Source organism: Heliangelus exortis, chromosome 3 (assembly GCF_036169615.1).
Source record: "Heliangelus exortis chromosome 3, bHelExo1.hap1, whole genome shotgun sequence".
Lineage (NCBI taxonomy): Eukaryota > Metazoa > Chordata > Aves > Apodiformes > Trochilidae > Heliangelus > Heliangelus exortis.
Genome location: NC_092424.1, coordinates 5,349,863 through 5,368,834, shown reverse-complemented (window position 1 = coordinate 5,368,834; position 18,972 = coordinate 5,349,863). Strand labels below are relative to the sequence as shown.

Sequence of the window (18,972 nt, the reverse complement as noted above, 5' to 3'; positions counted from 1 at the left end):
TCTTCAGCCATCATTTAATTAAATACAAGACATAAAAGTACCAACCATAGCAATTAACTGCAGCAACAAAGAGTATAATGCTCTGGTTTTAACCCCAGGGATCTGGCAAACCACAACTGCTCACCCCAGCATTCCTCAGGATTTACAGTATCTGAGAGCAGCTGGAAAGAAAAATAGTTAAAAACCAAAGAAACAAAAATGGAGCTGCTTTGGCCTAAGATTTGTTGTTGGTTTTAGATTAAACTGGTGCTTGCTCTGACCTCCATCCTTCTCTCATCTCTGAAGCAACCACGTTTGCTGTGGAATAAACACCAAATGCAAACTGAAGCCTGAAGTGCTTCAGGAAACATCTTAAGAAAATGCCTTGAAAACTTCTGGATACTGCCCCAGGACCTGCTGTGAACAGTGAAATTCCTTTATCTGCAGCCCCCAAATAATTTTGAAGATGAAGGAACTGCAATGATGGCTAAGCAGCAAAAATTCAGCATTTATCATCTTAATCCTAATCTCATCTGAGACAGCATTTTCCCAGCAGCCTGGCAGTAAATTTCCACCTCGCTGCTGCACAGCTGGAAGCTGAGAAATGTGTATTTCTTACTGTTTACTCTCTGAACTACTTCATTAAAAGGCTGTGAGCCCCACTGTGTAACAGAAGGGGAAAATGTTGTTCACATCCTTCCATGGATCAGGGAAGCTCCCTGACATGAGACATCTTGCTGGCTGAGTCATCCCATCTGTCCCAGCCACCTCTCAGGCCAAAAGGAGAGGAGATAAAGGAGCCTCACCAAGAGTCCTTCAGGCAGCTAGAGCATCCTCAGCTCCTCGTGAAGGACTCAGGGTTTTCCATGAGGGATTCAGGGTTTGTGGGTTTGGCTGCTGCAAAGACAAGGTGTGCTGAAGACAAAGTGTTGCCTCTGGTTATGACTCTGCTTCCTCTCGGAAATAAACACAGCAGCCCGAGTTGAACTGGGATCAGAGCTTGGCCTTTGATGTCAGGGGCAGAATGCCAGGAAAATACTGCAATACTTTTTTTACTTGGCTTTTCGAGCCATTGCAGCAGTCCTGAGTTCAGAAAAGAAAAGTTTACTCAGCTTACTCAGAGGCTGGTGTAAAAGTTAGCTTGAGTAGAGAAGATATTAATAAAGAAATTACGTTCATGGAGGTTTGAACAGAAAACTCTCAAGAAGCAATTGCAGAAAATGCAGATTTTCATTACATGGCTTGTATACATTGGAAAGAAACCTGGATTTCTTACTGCTGCAGTGAAATCATACTGAGATAGTAACATACCAGAGGACCCAGAATGAATTCAGAACATCTTTTAACAAACCTGGAGAGGAAAGCAAACTCGAGTCTGAACCAACTCATCTGAATAAAACATCTGCTAGAGACAGAAAAGAAAAGAAAAAATAAAACAAAACTTCCATACCTGTATCTTTGCTTTGGAGACTGCTTTTCAGCTGACTTAAAAACGTGTCCAAGATAATACAAAGGAAAGAATAAAAAGTTCCAGTTTGTTGCAAACCACGTCAGAGTGAAGGGTGCGTCGAATTTCTTAAAGGTCAGTTTTGCAAGCTGGGTTGAACCCGACCAGGAGGAGCAGACACCCAGGACCACGGCCACACCCCAAAAAATCTTCTTAAGTTGTGTCACAGAGCATTTCCAACAACAGTGGCTCACCCTGCCACCACCTTCTGCCCCAGCTTGCATCTGGGCTTCAGCTGGGGCTGGAGACTCCCGGCAGCGCTCATCCCCTGGGGAAAAGAAGACACAAAGCTTACTAAAGAAATCCAGACAGCATTTTAGTTTTCAAATCCTAGGCCTTTCTGAAGTCACCTCAGGCTTTGCCAGAAAAAAACCCAACAAAACAAACCCAAACCCACCAGATCTTGCCACAAAAAGTCCTTTGTTTTGGATGGTTGCAAAGCCCCTGGCTCAGCCGAGGTGTTGTTACAATGCAAACAGGAATTAGCACCTCCAGGTTGAGGAGCCACTGTGAAAAATGGAAATTACATGTTGCTGGGATGTACCTAGAGAGGCTTAACACACACTGCTTAAATTGATGCTGTTAGGACAGAAAAATGAAGGATAAATACAGCCCTGAGTGTAATAAAGGGGATTACATCAACACCTGGGAATATCACTGTCTCAGAAAATGCAGAATTGGACAGCTTATAGAATCACAGAAAAATTGGGGCTGGAAGGGAGCTCTAAAGGACACCCAGTCCAACCCCCCCTGCAGTCAGCAGGGACACCCTCAACTCGACCAGGTTGCTCAGAGCCTCCTCAAGCCTCACCTTGAACATCTCCAGGGATGAGGCCTCAACCACCTCCCTGGGCAACTTTTTCCAAAAGAACTTTTTCCTAAGATCTAATGGAATATGGTGTTTCTTAAAAGAGAAAGGGGACAATATATTTAATCCTGCAGTTAAACATGATCACTGCAACATAAGCAGAATGACTAACAATGAACTTGAATCACCAAATATTTCAGTGATCCCCAACAAAACAGCTCTCCTAAGGCTACAGCCAGAGGGCAAAAATTAGACCATGCATGGGCTGCCCCAAAGAGAATTTCAGATTAGGCAACCCCAAGTTTTTTTTTAGCTTGAGTTCTGCACCAAATAAGATTGAACTGGAACTCTGCCCCAGTCTAACTGAGCCTAGAATGCTGCTGGACATTTCTCTCCTAAAAACTTGCCATTTACATCCTAGAACATGCTCTGGAACCACTTCTGGTAGATCCAGAGCCAATGAGCAAAATGAGGTTAGGTCAATTACTATGGAGATCAAAAGGTGATGGAGACACCTCAGCAGCAGGCTGCTGCCTTCAGGGCTTTTGTTCTGTCTTAATTCCACCTTGTTCAACATCTGCTAAAGCCATCAGTCACCCTGCAATACTCAGTGATTTCTTCAGCCAACTTGGTCCATTCACTTGAAGCAGGATGCAAGAGTAATTCCTGTTACTACAGTTTCAAAAAGAGGAAACTACAACTTCAAAAGCATCCAGAGGCCATTGGATGCATTGAAAGGTAAAAAGAGATATGGAAGCACAGGCAGGACAATGAGAGACTGGATTATTGCCAAACATTTATATATGTTCAAACCAGACTAAGATCCTTCCTTATCCTGGTAAAAATCAGTACTTGGAATGGAAAATCTCTCAAAACATCTTATTTCAGGTTAACCTAACCCTGTATTTACATAAGCTAATAAATTATTAAAGGCAAGGTTTATTCCAATGGAGAGAACTATTTAGCTATTTCTTTGCAGATAAGAAATGCATGATCTGAGCTAAGAGTACCATTAGTTTGCCTGGTAAAGCTGCATCTTATAATGGGAAAAACTGAGCCTTCTGGTTGATAATCTGAAACCTAAAAAGAGTGTGCAGCAGCAGAAGTATAAACATCTGGGGCTTCTGATCAGCTTTAACAGAGATGAGGATTTTGCTGATCTCTCCACTTATTTCAGTTTTCAACAGAAGATTGTGTGGGCAGCTTCCCACATAAGGGGAGATGCACCAATCAACCAGCCCAAGTTAATGGGGCTTTGTATTAAACACATAATGAAAGGTTATGAGCTACCTGCTAAATACTGGAAGAAGCTAAAATTGAGAAAAGGTTGCCTTAGTTCATTCAAAAATAATTTAAATATATTTTCTTTGTAATACAGTGTTTGTAACTGATGCTTCTTGCTTCACTTGCTCTACAGAAGAGTCAGGGTTCAGTTTACCAAACAATGCTACATTCATCATTTCTTTAACTTCACCACATCCTGGGCAGCTGCCAGCCCACCACACAAGTTCCACCATGATTACTGAATTTTTTCATTTCCTCTTAAGCTTTTCTACTTCTGATCATTGGCACTGCAACACCAAGCACTTCACATGTCCTAAGGAACCCCAGCATCCTTCCCATGGAGCGAGGGCAGAGCTGGGCACAGCAGAAATTAAGCCAGGGCAGCAAGACAGAGCTGAGGAAGGGTTTGTGCCAGTGGCATGGCAGGGAAGAGCCTCCTTCCACTCATAGTTTGCATCTCTGAAACTATTTAGAAAGCAGGGCAAAGATGTTCCTTCTTCTAGAATATAACTAGCAGGGTGCCCACCATCCCCATCTTCTCTGCAGTTTTTCTCCTGGGAAGAGGAAACCAGGATTTAAGTCCAGAGAACATGCCAGAAGCCACTGGGGTGTTTGACATCCCAAGACAAGCTGGTGCTCTGAATCCCAACACTGAAGCTGCTTTCTGCTTTCTAAAAGAACTGCCCTAAGACAGCAGGTAACATGCTTGGCCCTCTGGAAAAGGGGAATCACTGGAAAAGGGGAAAATCAGAACCACACCACCTGACCCACCAGACACACAACATAAAAGAATTCAGTGTGTGGTGAACACCCCCCAGCAGACACTGGGGAGCATCTTCCCAGCCACCCCACTCCCCATCACACCGTGCACGTACACGTGAGTCAGCAGCTCCTTTGAGCAGCCTGCATGAACATCACTGCCTTTTAGCTCCATTGCATGACAAATACTCCCTATGAAAGAAAGATAACCTTTACTGCTGTTTTCTCTGCTCCACAGGGATAATGACTTATCCAGGTAGATTAAATTCTGTGTTAAATACACCAAAAGAAACACAAAAGCCAATGCTGCAGGTATCACTGCTAAAGTGGTCCTGAAGATTGAGGCTTACATTTTCTAGGAATGCTCATTCTTTGGATAGATTTACATGGAGTAAAAGCTTATCCTAGGCACGATGGGTTTCAAAAAGGCCCCATATTTTGGGGTAAAAATCACTGTCCCAGTGGTCAGCAGTTACAAGCTGAGATTTCTTTTAAGTGTTTGGTCAGTGAAACTCCACTGAGTCCTCATGATTTCCTCTGCTGTGGAAGGGTTAGATCCAAATGGGCACAGACTTTTCCAGTGGATGTGGCACTGTCCTGGAGAACACCTGGGACATAATCTGTTCCAAGCTAAATTGCCTTTGAAAATAACAGATGCTAGAGATAATATGCATGGCATGTAGCTGTGGTCCCATCCTCTCATTTCCCATGCCTGCCAGCTGGCATGTGTAATACCCAGGGCTGTCCCTTTCCCTGCTCAGTCCCTGTGTCCCCATGGGGACAGTTTTTGTCACCCAAGTTGCAGATGCACAGATGGGATAATATCAAACCCACACACGGATGAGAAGTTCCTCACTCTTTCTAATACTGCTCAAGGGCCAGATGGCATCAGAATGCACACGAATTTAAAGATAGCAAAATGGTTTTTCAAAATGGATGAGGCAGGACACTAAAGAATTTTATTTCTGGACATCCTCCTCCAGACTTTTAATGGGTTCCTTCCTTCATCCCTTGCAGCAGACTGCTCTGTATGCTACCATATCCCCCAAAGGAGTAAATCAAGATGCTGAGACTGAGGAAAAATGCCTATCTTGCTCTTACTAAATTTGGCTTTTCATTCTCCCTCTTGTTCATCCGCTTTCCCCTTTCACAAATCCCAACTGGAACCACTCTTCTGCCCTCCCTTTCAGCCAACCTCTCTTCCAGGGCATTCAGAAGCAATGGGAAGAAATCACCTCCACTGCCACTGCCAACCATGGAGATCTCCAGCCCCAGGCAACACCTCTCCTTCTGTTTTCTCCTTTAGGGGTCCAACCCCTCTCAGCTGACTTCAGAAACCAGTGGCAGGGCCATCTAAACCTGAGCTACCCACTCCACACATGGAGGAAAACAGCCACTGGAAGGCACTGCACACTCCCCATAGGGCACCAGTGAGGGTTGGGATGCTGCACCCAGCTTCCCCTGGACTTTGGGGGGACAGATGGCAACGTGGCAGACAAAGGGCACCTGGTCCAGTGACCCAGATGTCTTGCTGGTATGCAAATATGACTGCAAGTCAATTAACTCACTCTATAAATAGTGGGCAGCCCAGGGCCCAGTGAACAATCCTGAAATGGCAGTGGGCTGCATGCCAGGATCTCCCCTTGAGCAGTGACATCTCTCAAGGTTACTGCTTCAAGTTGAGAGATTCACTGCTGCAAAAGAGTCTTGCTCAGTGATTAATAGCATGCTAAACTATGAAACCTTACATAAGTGATATAAAGGACTGATGAAACATACATATAATCCTTTAGATGTAAAACACTGATCAAGCCTGTGGCTAGGATTGGATCCAGTTGCCCCTAGACTGCTCTCTGAGAAGTTTAAAAAGCAAGGGGAGTCCACTCATGAATCAACAGGAGGGGCTCCCTGACAGCTTTGTCTGACCCTGTCCTTTATACAGTAAATAATCAAGTGCACTTCTTAAACCACTGCCATCTAATATTGAACTTTGTTAACTCATTGTTTTATACCAATAAATTATATTGTTGCTTTTCTCTTAAACTAAAGTGCATCTCTCACTCCACCCACGACACTGTGCCCTTTCTTACTGGTTACAGATGCTTGCACTGGGGTAGAGAAAAATCCCAGCAGAGGTAACACCTCTCCAGGTCACTTCAAAAGTGCTTTAAGGTTTAGGACTCCTTCACACAGCTAGTTGAAGGATTTTAACTAGCCAGTTAAAGGCTGAACCTCAGTGTGATGCTGACAAAACCCCGGGGTGGCATTAATCTTCTGAGTTTGAGACATCTGCTTTGGGGATCTGTGTATCTGAGACACTCATTTACACTTTCTGCACAGCCAGGAGACAGAAAAAAAAAAAAAAAAGCCATTTCCATAGCACGATTTATCTCCTTCTAAAGCAGACGATTAAACCAAGCCAGATGAATCACCCTCTCCAAGTGCTTATTTCTCTCCACCAGCTCCAAACAGGCTGGGGAGACAAGCTCAGAAGTAGGAGTCTCTTGTGTAGGTGGCTGAAGCTGGGTGAGATGAGTCCCATCTCTCCACTGCTGCAGTCAGGAGCAAAGAGCAGAAGCCAGCCCAGACAAGCACTGGGAGGCTCAGAGCTGGGTCCCACCACACAAACACATTTAGCTGTCACCAATCCACTGCTTTACTTCTTGCCATCAGCCAGCCAGGAAATCAGTGAAGGAAATATTACAATACAGGGTGCCCGTGACATCCCTTCAGGGACAGAAAGTGACCCTGACAAACTAAGGTCCTGCCCATTAGGGACTAATGTGCCTCAGGATAATGCACAACTCCTCCAGCTTTCCCAGGCTATGAATTGTACCTCAATGTAAGCATAGTCTTAAGGTTTTTTTTTTATTAGAAAAATATCCTGACCAAAGGAAGAAGCCTCTGTGACAATTACAAATGAGCCATCCTCAAAGCAGTTCCATTTCACCAGCTTCCTCTAAAATTTTTCATTGCTGTTTGGATGTTGCACAGAACAAATCTGTGAAGCTTGCAAAGAATCAGACATGCTTTTCATAAACAGGGGATAAGGAGCTAAGGAAAATCCTATATGATGGCCCCTGACACTCTGTGTGGTTGGAGCTCCAGAAACCTGGTCACCTGCAGCAGGACCAGAGCTGAACAAGGTGTATTCTCCCAACCTTGCATGCTGTGTGATTTCTTCTTCACCCAATAATTACTGCACTGAGATCAGCAGGAGACCATTACTTCCTATGGAATTACTCACCAGTCAGAAACAGCCCTAAAACCACAAATGATGACTCTCAGTGGTGGTTTATCTGGACACACTATTTGCCTCAGTAAACTTCCAAACACCTCCAAGTCGTTTTATCCCATCCCTGTCCACCACAGTACCCATGGCATGGCTCAGCTGCCCAGGATTTCAGAGCTAAACTGTCAAAAAGACCTTTGAGCCATCACCCTGTGAAGAGAAGATGAAATGCCAAAGCCACAAAGTGATTTACATCTCTAATGGTCACAGTCCTTTGTATTCATTCAAATTCATTGCCCCAGCCACTTTCTTCACACTTGGTCAGGATAAAGAGTGAGGTGTCAGGGACAAACCTGTCACCTGGCACATCACCCAGGAGCTAAGTGCAGCTTTCTCCTGCCACTGTCACCCATGGCATCTCCTTTCAGAGGACATCCTGCTAGCTGGTTTTAAGGCACTGTTAATATTTCACTTGGGAAGCCAGAGATCTCCCTGTGGCCTTTCCAAAAGTCCCAGAGCAGTAATTAAAGCATGCACAGCCTAACTTCTGCATTCAGGGACATACCCTCCTTCTCCAAATCAGCTTTAGCTTTGCCAAAGATGCTCACACCAGCTGTAAACTCCTTCCAACCCATGCAGAGCTCCTCACATGTCAAAGATTTTTTCCTGGGCATCCTAAGCACCCCAACACCTAAGCAGGTTTGTTCCTTGCTTACACCCCCACCTTGGATTCAAAGACACTTGAGAGATTACACCTCTCATTTTATGAGTAATCTCCAGCAAACATTCCCATTCTGTATTTGAAGTAGTCTTTGGAATGAGGTCTAGAGCCTCACTTTTTCTCCTCTAGGTAAACCTCTTCACTTCCTATTTTCCTGATAAATAAGGATGTTCTCTGTTTCTATTGCTGACACCTGGATTCCCTTTGGAGGGGCTGTGGATTTAGAGCATCCTTAGGGCAGATGGATCCCTGCTCCTTTTAGCAGAGGGGGTTGGAGCCTGCTCTGTGCACTGAGCTCCTCGAGAGGAGCCCCAACTCCACCTCCAGTTTTTGAGGGAAAGGGTTCAGCCCCTCAGCTCTTACTCAGAGCAATGAGTGATGGAGATGGAGGCATCCTGGCAGGGTGTGAAGCTCAGGATTCTGCTGGGATTTACCCACCAGGCAAAGCAAACCACATATCCTCCAGCCTGACTGGAGCAACAGGCATATTGATAAAGGAGATGGAGTTTCCCTCTCTAGGTTTTTAAGAGGTTTTCTGACAAAAATCCCCCTCAAAAAGGCCTTGTAGGAAATAGGATTAAATGCAGCAATGGGAGAAGTTGCTGAAGCTCTGCAGGGGTGGGTGAGGCCAGGAGGGATGAGAGGCTACCTGTCTGGGTAAAAAAAATCAGCAGATGGGGAAATGTGCTGATAAAGAGGTGGAGGTGGGAGTAAACAATCCACATGCCTGGGCTCTGGCCATTGGGATCCTGAGACCTTCACTGGCTGCCCCACAAAAAGGGCAAGTCAGGGGTAAAGAGCAGACAAAAAATTAAAAAAAAAAAAAAAAAAAAAAAAAAAAAGAGAGAGAGAGAAAACAACTGCCAAAAATTGCCAGTAGAAAACACAGAAAAAATTTTTTTGCTTCCTACACCAGGGAAAAGAAACTGCAGCTGTCAGCACACCCACACTCTGAGGGATGCTTCTCTGGCTAGAAAAGCCACCTTCCTAATTGATTCCACTGAGCTGGAGCCAGGACCAGGCAGACCTTTGGGCAGGCCCCATATGGCAACTCCTCATGTGCCCTGGGAAAAGCAATGACTTTGGGGTTGTGCACATTTCCCTAACTTTCCAACCATGCTTGGTGCTGAAGGTCTAAGAAAGCAGTATTACATTTCTTCATGAATACCAGTTAATGTATCTTAATGGAAAAAGGACAAATAAACCTTTGTAAACCCCATAAGCCTCTGTAAAATGAGTTTTAAATGAGAATATTTGGTCAAAACGGCACTGCACGTATGGATTTTTAGGCACTGTTTGGGAAAGTAAAAGTTCAAAGCACTTTCTTTAAATACTTTGCTTTTACAGTAACAGATAAAAATAATTTCCCTTAATTTGATCATGGAATAGCATGACTAAAGAATAAATCAATACAGCAGACAGTTTTCAAATCCACAGTAGAGGTTATTTTAAAGAACAAAAACAGAGTATTAACCTATCTGGTCAGAAGGTCTGAATTTGCTTGAGGCTACAGAGTTAGGGATTTAGGTATCTGGAAATGGGAAAAACTGCATGAACACAGATTCAAAGCAGCCTGAACTCAGCCCCTCTTGCTATTGGAATCCATAATATACATTAACTAAATATAAAAAATAAAGTGTTACAATAACTTGCACAGGATAAAGAGGTCTATTGGCTCTCAGGCAATCAAGGTGATTCTCCTGTACTCTTGATTCTGGAAATCTGTCCCAGACCACTGCTACCACCACCTGCAGAGCTCAACTTGCACCAAATAGGCATAAATTTCTTGTAACAGATACTCCCAAATCCTAAAGTATTACTCACAGATATATCATTTTCTATCACAAATAGTTATCAAATATTAATTCTTAGTTTATCCTCTACTAACTATTATATCTACACTTACTAAGTGTTGGATTATTTAATTATAATCTGCAGATATTTGCTGATGATAACTAAATTTTCCTCCTTAGCACACATATGCCTTTCTTCCTCTGCCAAATACTCCAGCAAGGCTTCCTGCAAAATATAACTTCTAATGCCTGTTACTGACACAGAGAGAGCTGAAAAATTATCAGCTCCATACTGCAGCAATTTGGACTTCAATCCATTCAATTTCTCTTCAGAGGCCACTGGTTAGAAAGTCTATTCAAAGTGCTACACTCAAATGGGCCTTCTTAAAATATGATATTCCACTTGGAATTTTGTAAAGTGGGGAGTTGTTCCCCTCAGTACTGCCCTTTTTATTATTAATCAGAATAAAAATGGAAGATACTGAGTGCTTATTACAGTATCAGCATTGTGGTATTGGAAAGTAACAACCATAAAAGTATGTATAGAATAATCCTTATTATGAGATACCTCTTCTTGGTAGAGTGGAAAAAGAGGGTTTCTTTATTTGGGTTTGGTTTTTCTTTTTTCCATTATTTTGCATCTATTCTTAAATAAAAATTGGACCAAATCTTACAGTGAGTTACCTGGTGAGGTCACTGGGACTTTGGCCATTTATTGCAGAGACCACTGCAAAACTTCCATTACTACAAAAAAAAGCTGTGCTGAAAACAGTATTCTGAGCAAATTTTGAGCAGAGACTGTGCAAATTTCACCCTGAACAAAGATTTGAGAGATGATTCTGTGTTCTGGTGAAAAAAAAATCAGGCTGGATTCTCTGCAGGAACCTGCTGTATTAATTAGCCAGGCAGCTGAGTGCCAAGTGCTTTCCTTGGGTAATGATTTTATCTCCAAGGGAATTCAACTCCTCATATAAACAGCATATTGGTATCAGTACATATACACAGGTATTTTTATTAAGAAGGAAGAAAATCCATGCTAACTGTGGAACAGCTAACTGGCTGCATTTTACCACTCCTTTATGGCATCTTCCAAAATTCAGAGCCAAGTTTTAGACAGAGGTTTTGCTACAGCTCATTCATTCTGACTCCAATTGATTGTTCTCCAGAAGCCAAAGGGTTAACATGCTGCTGAACCTCAAATGCAATGGGTTTTTTTGGCTCCTAAATTCAAAACAAGACAGTTGGAGCATTTGTCCCTGACAAAAAATAACCAGATATTTAGAGTGGACTTGAGCAGGGCCACAGTGGTTGGAATAAAACTCCAGAGAAGTTTCCACATGATTTGCTGCTTGAGGATCTACCAGAACCCCAGAAGATGAGGATGCTTCCTCACCTCTCCCCAGTAAGCTCAGCAAAAGCTGTCCCTCTTTGAGGAAAAAGCTAAGCTTGGCTAGACCCTTGGTGGCACCAAGGCACTCACTATAATCCTGAGCAAAAATACATCTCATGCAAAAATTCAATTTGTTTTCTCTCTGATACTTGCCTCTCCTTTTTTTCAGTGAGAAAGGTTTTTACATCCTGCTGTTCCTCACTTCTTTCAATCAGCTACAGAAAACAGACTCATGCCCTTTTCAGCCATAAATACAATATTTATGAGACTTACAGGAATTTGAGGTGATTGTGGCACAGGCATTTCTAAATCATACTTCCTTGCTTCCATATTCTTCATGACTGAACTACAAGGCTTTCAGGGTTGGTTGGTTTGAGGTTTTTTTTTTTTGGTTGCTTTTGTTTTATATTTGAGGTGGGGTTTTGGCCAGAAAAAGAGATACTTGGCAAATATAGGGATACCTATTCATAGAATCATAGAATTGGCTGGGTTGGAAGGGACCTCAGAGATCATCAAGTCCAACCCTTGATCCACTCCCGCTGCAGTTCCCAGCCCATGGCACTGAGTGCCACATCCAGGCTCTTTTGAAATATCTCCAGGGATGGAGAATCCACCCCTTCCCTGGGCAGCCCATTCCAATGGCTGAGCACCCTCTCCATAAAGAAATTCTTCCTAATGTCCAACCTAAACCTCCCCTGGCACAACTTGAGACCTCTTGTGCCCTCTTGTCTTGCTGAGAGTTGCCTGGGAAAAGAGCCCAACCCCCCCTGGCTCCAACCTCCTTTCAGGGAGTTGTAGAGAGTGATGAGGTCTCCCCTGAGCCTCCTCTTCTCCAGCCTCAACACCCCCAGCTCCCTCAGCCTCTCCTCATAGGATCTGTGCTCGAGTCCCTTCACCAGCCCAGTTGCCTCCTTTGGACCTGCTCCAGCACCTCAATCTCCTTCCTGAGCTGAGGGGCCCAGAACTGGACACAGGACTCAAGCTGTGGCCTCACCAGGGCTGAGCACAGGGGCAGAATCCCTTCCCTGGACCTGCTGGCCACGCTGTTCCTGAGCCAGGCCAGGATGCCATTGGCCTTCTTGGCCACCTGGGCACACTGCTGGCTCATGTTCAGCTTCCTGTCAATCCAGACTCCCAGGTCCCTCTCTGTCTGGCTGCTCACCGACCACTCTGTCCCCAGTTACTTCATAAATTTTGTATAACCAAAGGGTGCTTACTTCCCATGGCAAAATGAAGCCTTCAAGTAGGACTCAAAAACTTTCCAGGTTAGGTTCACCTGTATTATGTCCAGGTAGAGTAAATCCCAGTTCCTGCAATGGGCCAGTGACCATCAGAGGTGGTACCTGGCTGCTCCAACAGATGCTGTCAGGGCATTTGGTGGGCAGCTCTGCCCTAAGAGCAAGGCAGCTCTGCACTGCTCAAAACCACCTTCCTGATGCCTTTGATCTTATGCTGCAGTGCCTGTCAGCAAACTCAAGGAAGATTACAAAGTAAATCTAGAGTTTTATTGGCCAAATTCCTGCTTCTGGAGGATGCTGCCCAGGTCTGCAGTGGCATCTCAGGGTTCAGAATTAACAAAGATTAACTTGGCTGTGGACTGAAGGTTGTCATTGGTACTCCAGCCAAGTAAAGGGAGCTACTTCATGTGTAACTGAGTGTGCTGTAGTGAGCAGAATGTGCTAGGAAGGCTGCAGCACAAATATAGGAAGCTTATAACTGGGTAATTGCAGGGAAATGCAGTGTTTGAGCTATTACAGACTTCTGTGTTCAAGCACAAGTCTTTTCTGGACTCTGGCTCTTGTACTGAACTGTTTCTATGCTACAAATCCTCCTGTCTCGAGTTTTCAGCCATTAGGAAAGAGGGATAAAATTCCTGGCAGCCAGGAGGGGAAACTGCTTCCTGGGGTGCATCAAAGGCAGCATCAGCATCACAGAGGGGATCATCCCACTGCATTCAGTGCTGCTGCAGCCCCACCTTGAATTCTGTGTGCAGTTCTGGGCCCCACAGGTTAAGGAGGATGAGGAGGTCCTTGGATATGTCCAGGAGAGGGCAACAAAGCTGGTGCAAGGGCTGGGAGGAGGAACCAAGGGCTTTGGGCTTGAATAGTTTAGAGAAAAGGAGGCTGAGGGGCAACCTCCTTGCTCTTTGCACCTTCCTGAGGAAGGGATGTGGAGAGGGAGATGCTGAGCTCTCCTCCCTGGTATCCAGTGACAGGATGATGGGAATGGTTCAAAGCTACACCAGCAGATGTTTAGAAGGGACATAGAAAGCATTTCTTTACCAAGAGGGTGGTCAAACACTGGAACAGAAGGTCCATTGCCCAAGCCAGCCAGAGTTTAACGGGGATTTGGACAATGCCCTTAATAACACACTTTAAATTTTGGTCCCCCCTGAAGTGCAGTTGGACTGGGTGATTATTGCAGGTCCCTTCCAGCTATAACAGTCTATGATCTATGATGATCTTTTACAAGATCTTCTACAAGATTTATAAAATGAAAATAGGAGACAATGAATTACACATTCTGGTGACTTAATACTTGTTTTTTACTAGTTTTTGTTCCAATTTCTCATAGGAGAAATCTATAATTAAATAGATGGATTAGAAATATGCTTAATTTTTTGAGAACAAATGCCTAAATTGATTCAAGAGGACTGAAAAATGCCCCTCGCTTCATTTAGGCATAAGTGAGAAAAATATAATGGCCTGGGATCTACAGAAGGTCAGAGAAGATCACCCTATCATTGCTGTTATACTTAAATTCTGCTACTGTAAATGAAACTATTGCTTGACCATAGTTTGCACACACTGAATCATTTCAGCCACTAAAGTAAGGAGGCTTGGATAAATCTTTAATAGCTTCTCTTTCTGCTTTGTGATGCATTAAAGCTCCTGCTCTGGCATTCGTTTAGCAACATCAAAATGGTCTCATTTTATTTTTGTATCGTTTGGGGAGAGGACACACAGTGCAGAAGTAATGAGTCACCTCCAAATCTATAGCTTAGGAGTTTGCACAGGCAAGATGGTATACAAAATAACAAGTGGGACATGATCAAAGATGGAAATCCCCAGTGAGTAAATCCAGCACAGCTAAGATTGGCTCCTTTGGAGGTTGTTTAAAGCCCAGGAAAGCATGGTGCCATTTGGGAAGGGAGCCAGGTGTTATGCAACAAAAAACTCCTTCCCACCTTTGGGAACAAGATCTTGGGTAGGTGCTCAAATAGGCTGCTGTTAAAACAACAGAAAACACTGCACAAGGAACAGCAAAATTGGGCAAAGGTTGACCTGGGCCAAAGCCAGACTGCAATTACTGCCTACGTGCACTTAGCACTCAGTCCCCACAGTAACCACAGGACAGGGCACTGCTTTTCCATGGGGGAGTAAATCCCTGTAATAACAGAGCACATGCTGACAGGTACCATGGAGAAGCAAATTTACACCCCCATTCATCCCAGGAGCTGCACACAAACCTTTCAGCATTTCACCTTCACCCCCCCATCCATCAATCTCAGCTCTGAGCTGCGACCACAGCTTTGCAGCAAGCACAAGGTGGGTTGGATGGTCACTGCCCTGATCATGAATGTTCCCATCTACAAGGGGGAAGACAGGCTGATCAAAAGCAAACATTCTGCATATTCCTTCCTGCAGAAACCAGCAGGCATTCCTTGCAAAGGCCACCTCAGTGGGGAAGCTCTCACAAACCCACAGCCCTGGCTCAGCCCCAGAACACTGAGCTCTCCGGCTGCTTCTGTCTTCTGGAGTGCACAAGCACTGCACATTTCTATAATGTACAGTTCTCACATTAAAAAAAAAAAAAAAAAAAAAAAAGACCAGTGGGCACAATTCTTGCTTCCACAAATGCTAAATCCAGGGTGAAATTTTCACAGGGTCTGTCCTAGGGTACAGTCGAAGTACAAACAAGTGCTGCCTGACTACCAAAACCTTTAGCTGCCCCCAGCAGGACATTGCTAACAGTTACACAGCATCTCTCCAGGGACACATTAATGCAGCATTTCAGCTTCTTTCCCAAAAAGCAAGTTTTAGTAGGAACCTGAAGTCACTGACTCCAGTAAAAGAAGTCCCCTCACACCTCTGTTGCACCCGTGCCATCCTGAGGCCAGAAAACGTGCCAGGGAAGCTTGGGGTCAATTCCCATCTGTGCAGATTTTTCTTGCCTGCTCTGTGAAAAGATGTGCTGCTTCATTCTGCAGTTTCCTGGCTGCTCCATCTGCACAATGAGGATGTTAAGAGTGGCATCTCTTAAGGAAGCAGAGTGCCACTCATGGAAGTTTTTGCTGCGCTTGGGATCTTCCATTTGTGCTTGCTAAAAAGTGCAAAAGATTTATTATTGAAGTGATTACACTGTGGGTACACTTGTGATGAACTCCCTGCAGGCATGCTGTTATATATTAAAGGCCAAACTAATTTCTCATGTGTACTTATCCAAATTCCCTCCAACTCCAGTCATGCAGACAAGGTCACTCCAGCTGAGCAGGTGGCAGAATCTGGTTCCCCAGCAAGTCAGTTTAGACATTTATGTGCAATAAGTGAAAGCAGAGGAGGAGCATTTACCTTATAAACAGCTCTGAATATCACCAGTCACTCCTCCTGACAGTGTTGCAGTGGAAATGTGCTCTGTGCAATGGAAATACCATTTGCTTGGTATTGGAAGCTTGGGAATAAGCAGCTCTAAGTTCTAAAGGCTAATTAAGAGGAGGATGGGTTTTCTGTGGTGATGGTGACTGTCCTGGCAGCTCCTCATCAAAGCTGACATTACCTGTCTCAGGAGCATTCCAAGACACAGAGCATGGCTTGGAAGCATTTACCTTCCCAAGGAAGGGAAGTCAGTCCTCAAAGTACACTGTGTTTTCACCTACAAATAGGGTGAAACCAGTCAATTTGGCTGGTCAGAAGAGGAATGGTCCCTGCAGTACGGGTGGAAACTGGTGAGAAAAACAACAGAAAGACAAAGGAGCACAAATCGGGCACCAAGCCTGCATTACTCAAAATAGGAAGCATGTGCAGTGGGAGCAGGCACAGAAAACACACAGTATGGTTACTGCCTGCCAGAGTGATGCATGGAGAGACAGTTGTCCTGAAAAGTGCTGGTACAGCAGGCACAGAGCATACTGATGATTCAATCTCTGAAATAATTTGAAATGGCAGTCACGCTTCTGAAGGCTCACAAAGTCCTCATCTCCCTTTTAAAGCAAAGAAGCTGCTGCACAACCAGGAAATCAGAGGGAATGCTGGAAGGCTTTACAGCAATGCATATCAATGAAAGGCTCCTCTTGGCTAACTATCCTAGAGTGAAACATGTTCCTGCCAATGATCCTTGAAATGCTCATATGGTGGTTGATAGGGGAGAAAATAATCATAACTACTAAGCAGAGGAAAGTTTGTGCTGTCTTGCTCTTGAGACTTGGGCTCCCAGAGAACTTTAGGAAGGCAAAACCTGGCCATGGCAGCAGCACCAAGTAGGCAGTCATAGAATCATAGAATCCTAGAATTGGCGGGGTTGGAAGGGACCTCAGAGTTCATCAAGTCCAACCCTTGATCCACTCCCGCTGCAGTTCCCAGCCCATGGCACTGAGTGCCACATCCAGGCTCTTTTGAAATATCTCCAGGGATGGAGAATCCACCCCTTCCCTGGGCAGCCCATTCCAATGGCTGAGCACCCTCTCCAGAAAGAAATTCTTTCTAATGTCCAACCTAAACCTCCCCTGGCACAACTTGAGACCTCTTGTGCCCTCTTGTCTTGCTGAGAGTTGCCTGGGAAAAGAGCCCAACCTCCCCCTGGCTCCAACCTCCTTTCAGGGAGTTGGAGAGAGTGATGAGGTCTCCCCTGAACCTCCTCTTCTCCAGGGAGAAGTCCACACGATGCTCTCTGCTTCACTTTATTTTTGCCTCTAACTACATCTTGGCTTTTTCCTCTAAACACCAGCTGGCAAAATTAGTCAATATCATTCTGAAAGGAAACGTTGTCGATTGATCTGGAAAGAGAAGCTCTCAAACAAAGCCAGTCTGCTTTGTGAAAAGGAAGCAAACAGCGAAGGAAACTCTTACCTGCCTCTGTACAACCTCTGGGCCCTATCATACACTATCAAGGCAATTCAGATTTTGCCCCTTATGATAAAGGAAAAAAAATTGAAGAAGGAAAAGTCCAGTTAGGTCAACCAAGTCCTTGGTGGGTGGTGACAGGGTATCTGAGAGCTCAGAGCAGACATGGAAATGCTTGAACAGATTCCATTTTATGGCAGAGGGAAAGACTGCACTGCTTTTGTTTCTATAAAAGGTAGGTAATAAACTGCATTTGGACTGGAAGGAGAGGAATGAGATGACCCACATTTCAAAGCTGGAACCTGGTAGATTATTATTTATGATTCATAAAACATGTGCAGTGCACCAAAAGAAAAGAGAGACGTGATGCTTGCCCAGAAGAGCCTCCAACCTGAACCTTTGAGAGCAACACACGATGCACAAGGCTAACTCTGAGAGCTGTAATGAAGATCAGGCCTGCTCTTCTTTCCATCAGAAAACTGAGATCCCGTTTCCTATCTCCAGAGCAGGTGGTTTTTATGCTGGGGGAATGCAACAGCTGTATTCTCCATGAACTGAAATAACACTCTCCAGGTACTTCTGATTCTCCACTTTTACTTGCTGATTTTAGTTCCTTTCACCCTCTTGAGCATTTCTGCATTTTTTCACTTTCTCCTCCACAGACCTATTGCTACCATTTTTTATTTTCCTTTCTTTGTTCCTCTGTTATTCAGTAATACTTTTTTCTTCTTCTTCTTCGTGTGCTTTCTATGGAGGCTCACATTTAGATTTTATCTCTTGTTGTTCAATCATTCATTTTTTTTAATTGCTCTTCCTCTCTGTCTCATCTCTCTTATCCCTTTCTGCCTCTTCTCTTTCCATTTCTCTCAGTCAACCTTTTTCCTCTCACCAACCCCATTCTCTCAACCAACTACCACATTCCCCCGTGGATCCTACAAGCCAATGCTTTCCTCTTTCCCCTTTCTCCAGGAACTGGGTTCCAAACCCACTCCTCATCTGGAGTCCTCTTCCTGACCTGCACCCTCCTTCTTTTCCTCCTGCCTCTGCATCACCCCCTCTCTCTCTCTCATCTCTGCCTCTCTAGGACATGGCCTACAGGTTTTTACCCAAGATCACAGCTCCTCACCCCACACCTCCCCATCCAGAACTTCAGAGCTCTCTGGGAACACCACTGCCCATTTCAAGGTCCCTGCCCATTGTCCCAGAAATCTCCAAAGGTCCCCAGGGAGCTCTGGCCACAGAGCCCCAACCCCACCACTACCACACAGCTGGGCTAGCAACCAGAGGTGAGGACATAGGGTTTAGCAGTGTCCCTTCCACGGGGGGACAAATTTATCCAGCATCCTCCTTCCCTCCTGCCAGGAGGGGTCCCGCCTGGCAACTATTTGCCCAGAGGGCTGGAGGCTTTTCCTGGACACCGAGAGAAGCTCCAGCCGAGGA

The 18,972-nt window shown here is 44.7% G+C and overlaps 1 protein-coding gene across 2 annotated transcripts in view; it reads right to left on the bottom strand.

The window, feature by feature from the left end:
* The window catches only part of SLC35F3 (solute carrier family 35 member F3), a 161,189-nt gene that overhangs the window by 43,804 nt on the left and 98,413 nt on the right, over positions 1-18,972 (bottom strand). For both annotated transcript variants that reach the window (XM_071738997.1, XM_071738998.1), the window contains one exon: positions 1,430-1,754. In XM_071738997.1, the coding sequence (XP_071595098.1) occupies positions 1,430-1,754 (325 nt within the window). The remainder of the gene's footprint in view (positions 1-1,429; positions 1,755-18,972) is intronic.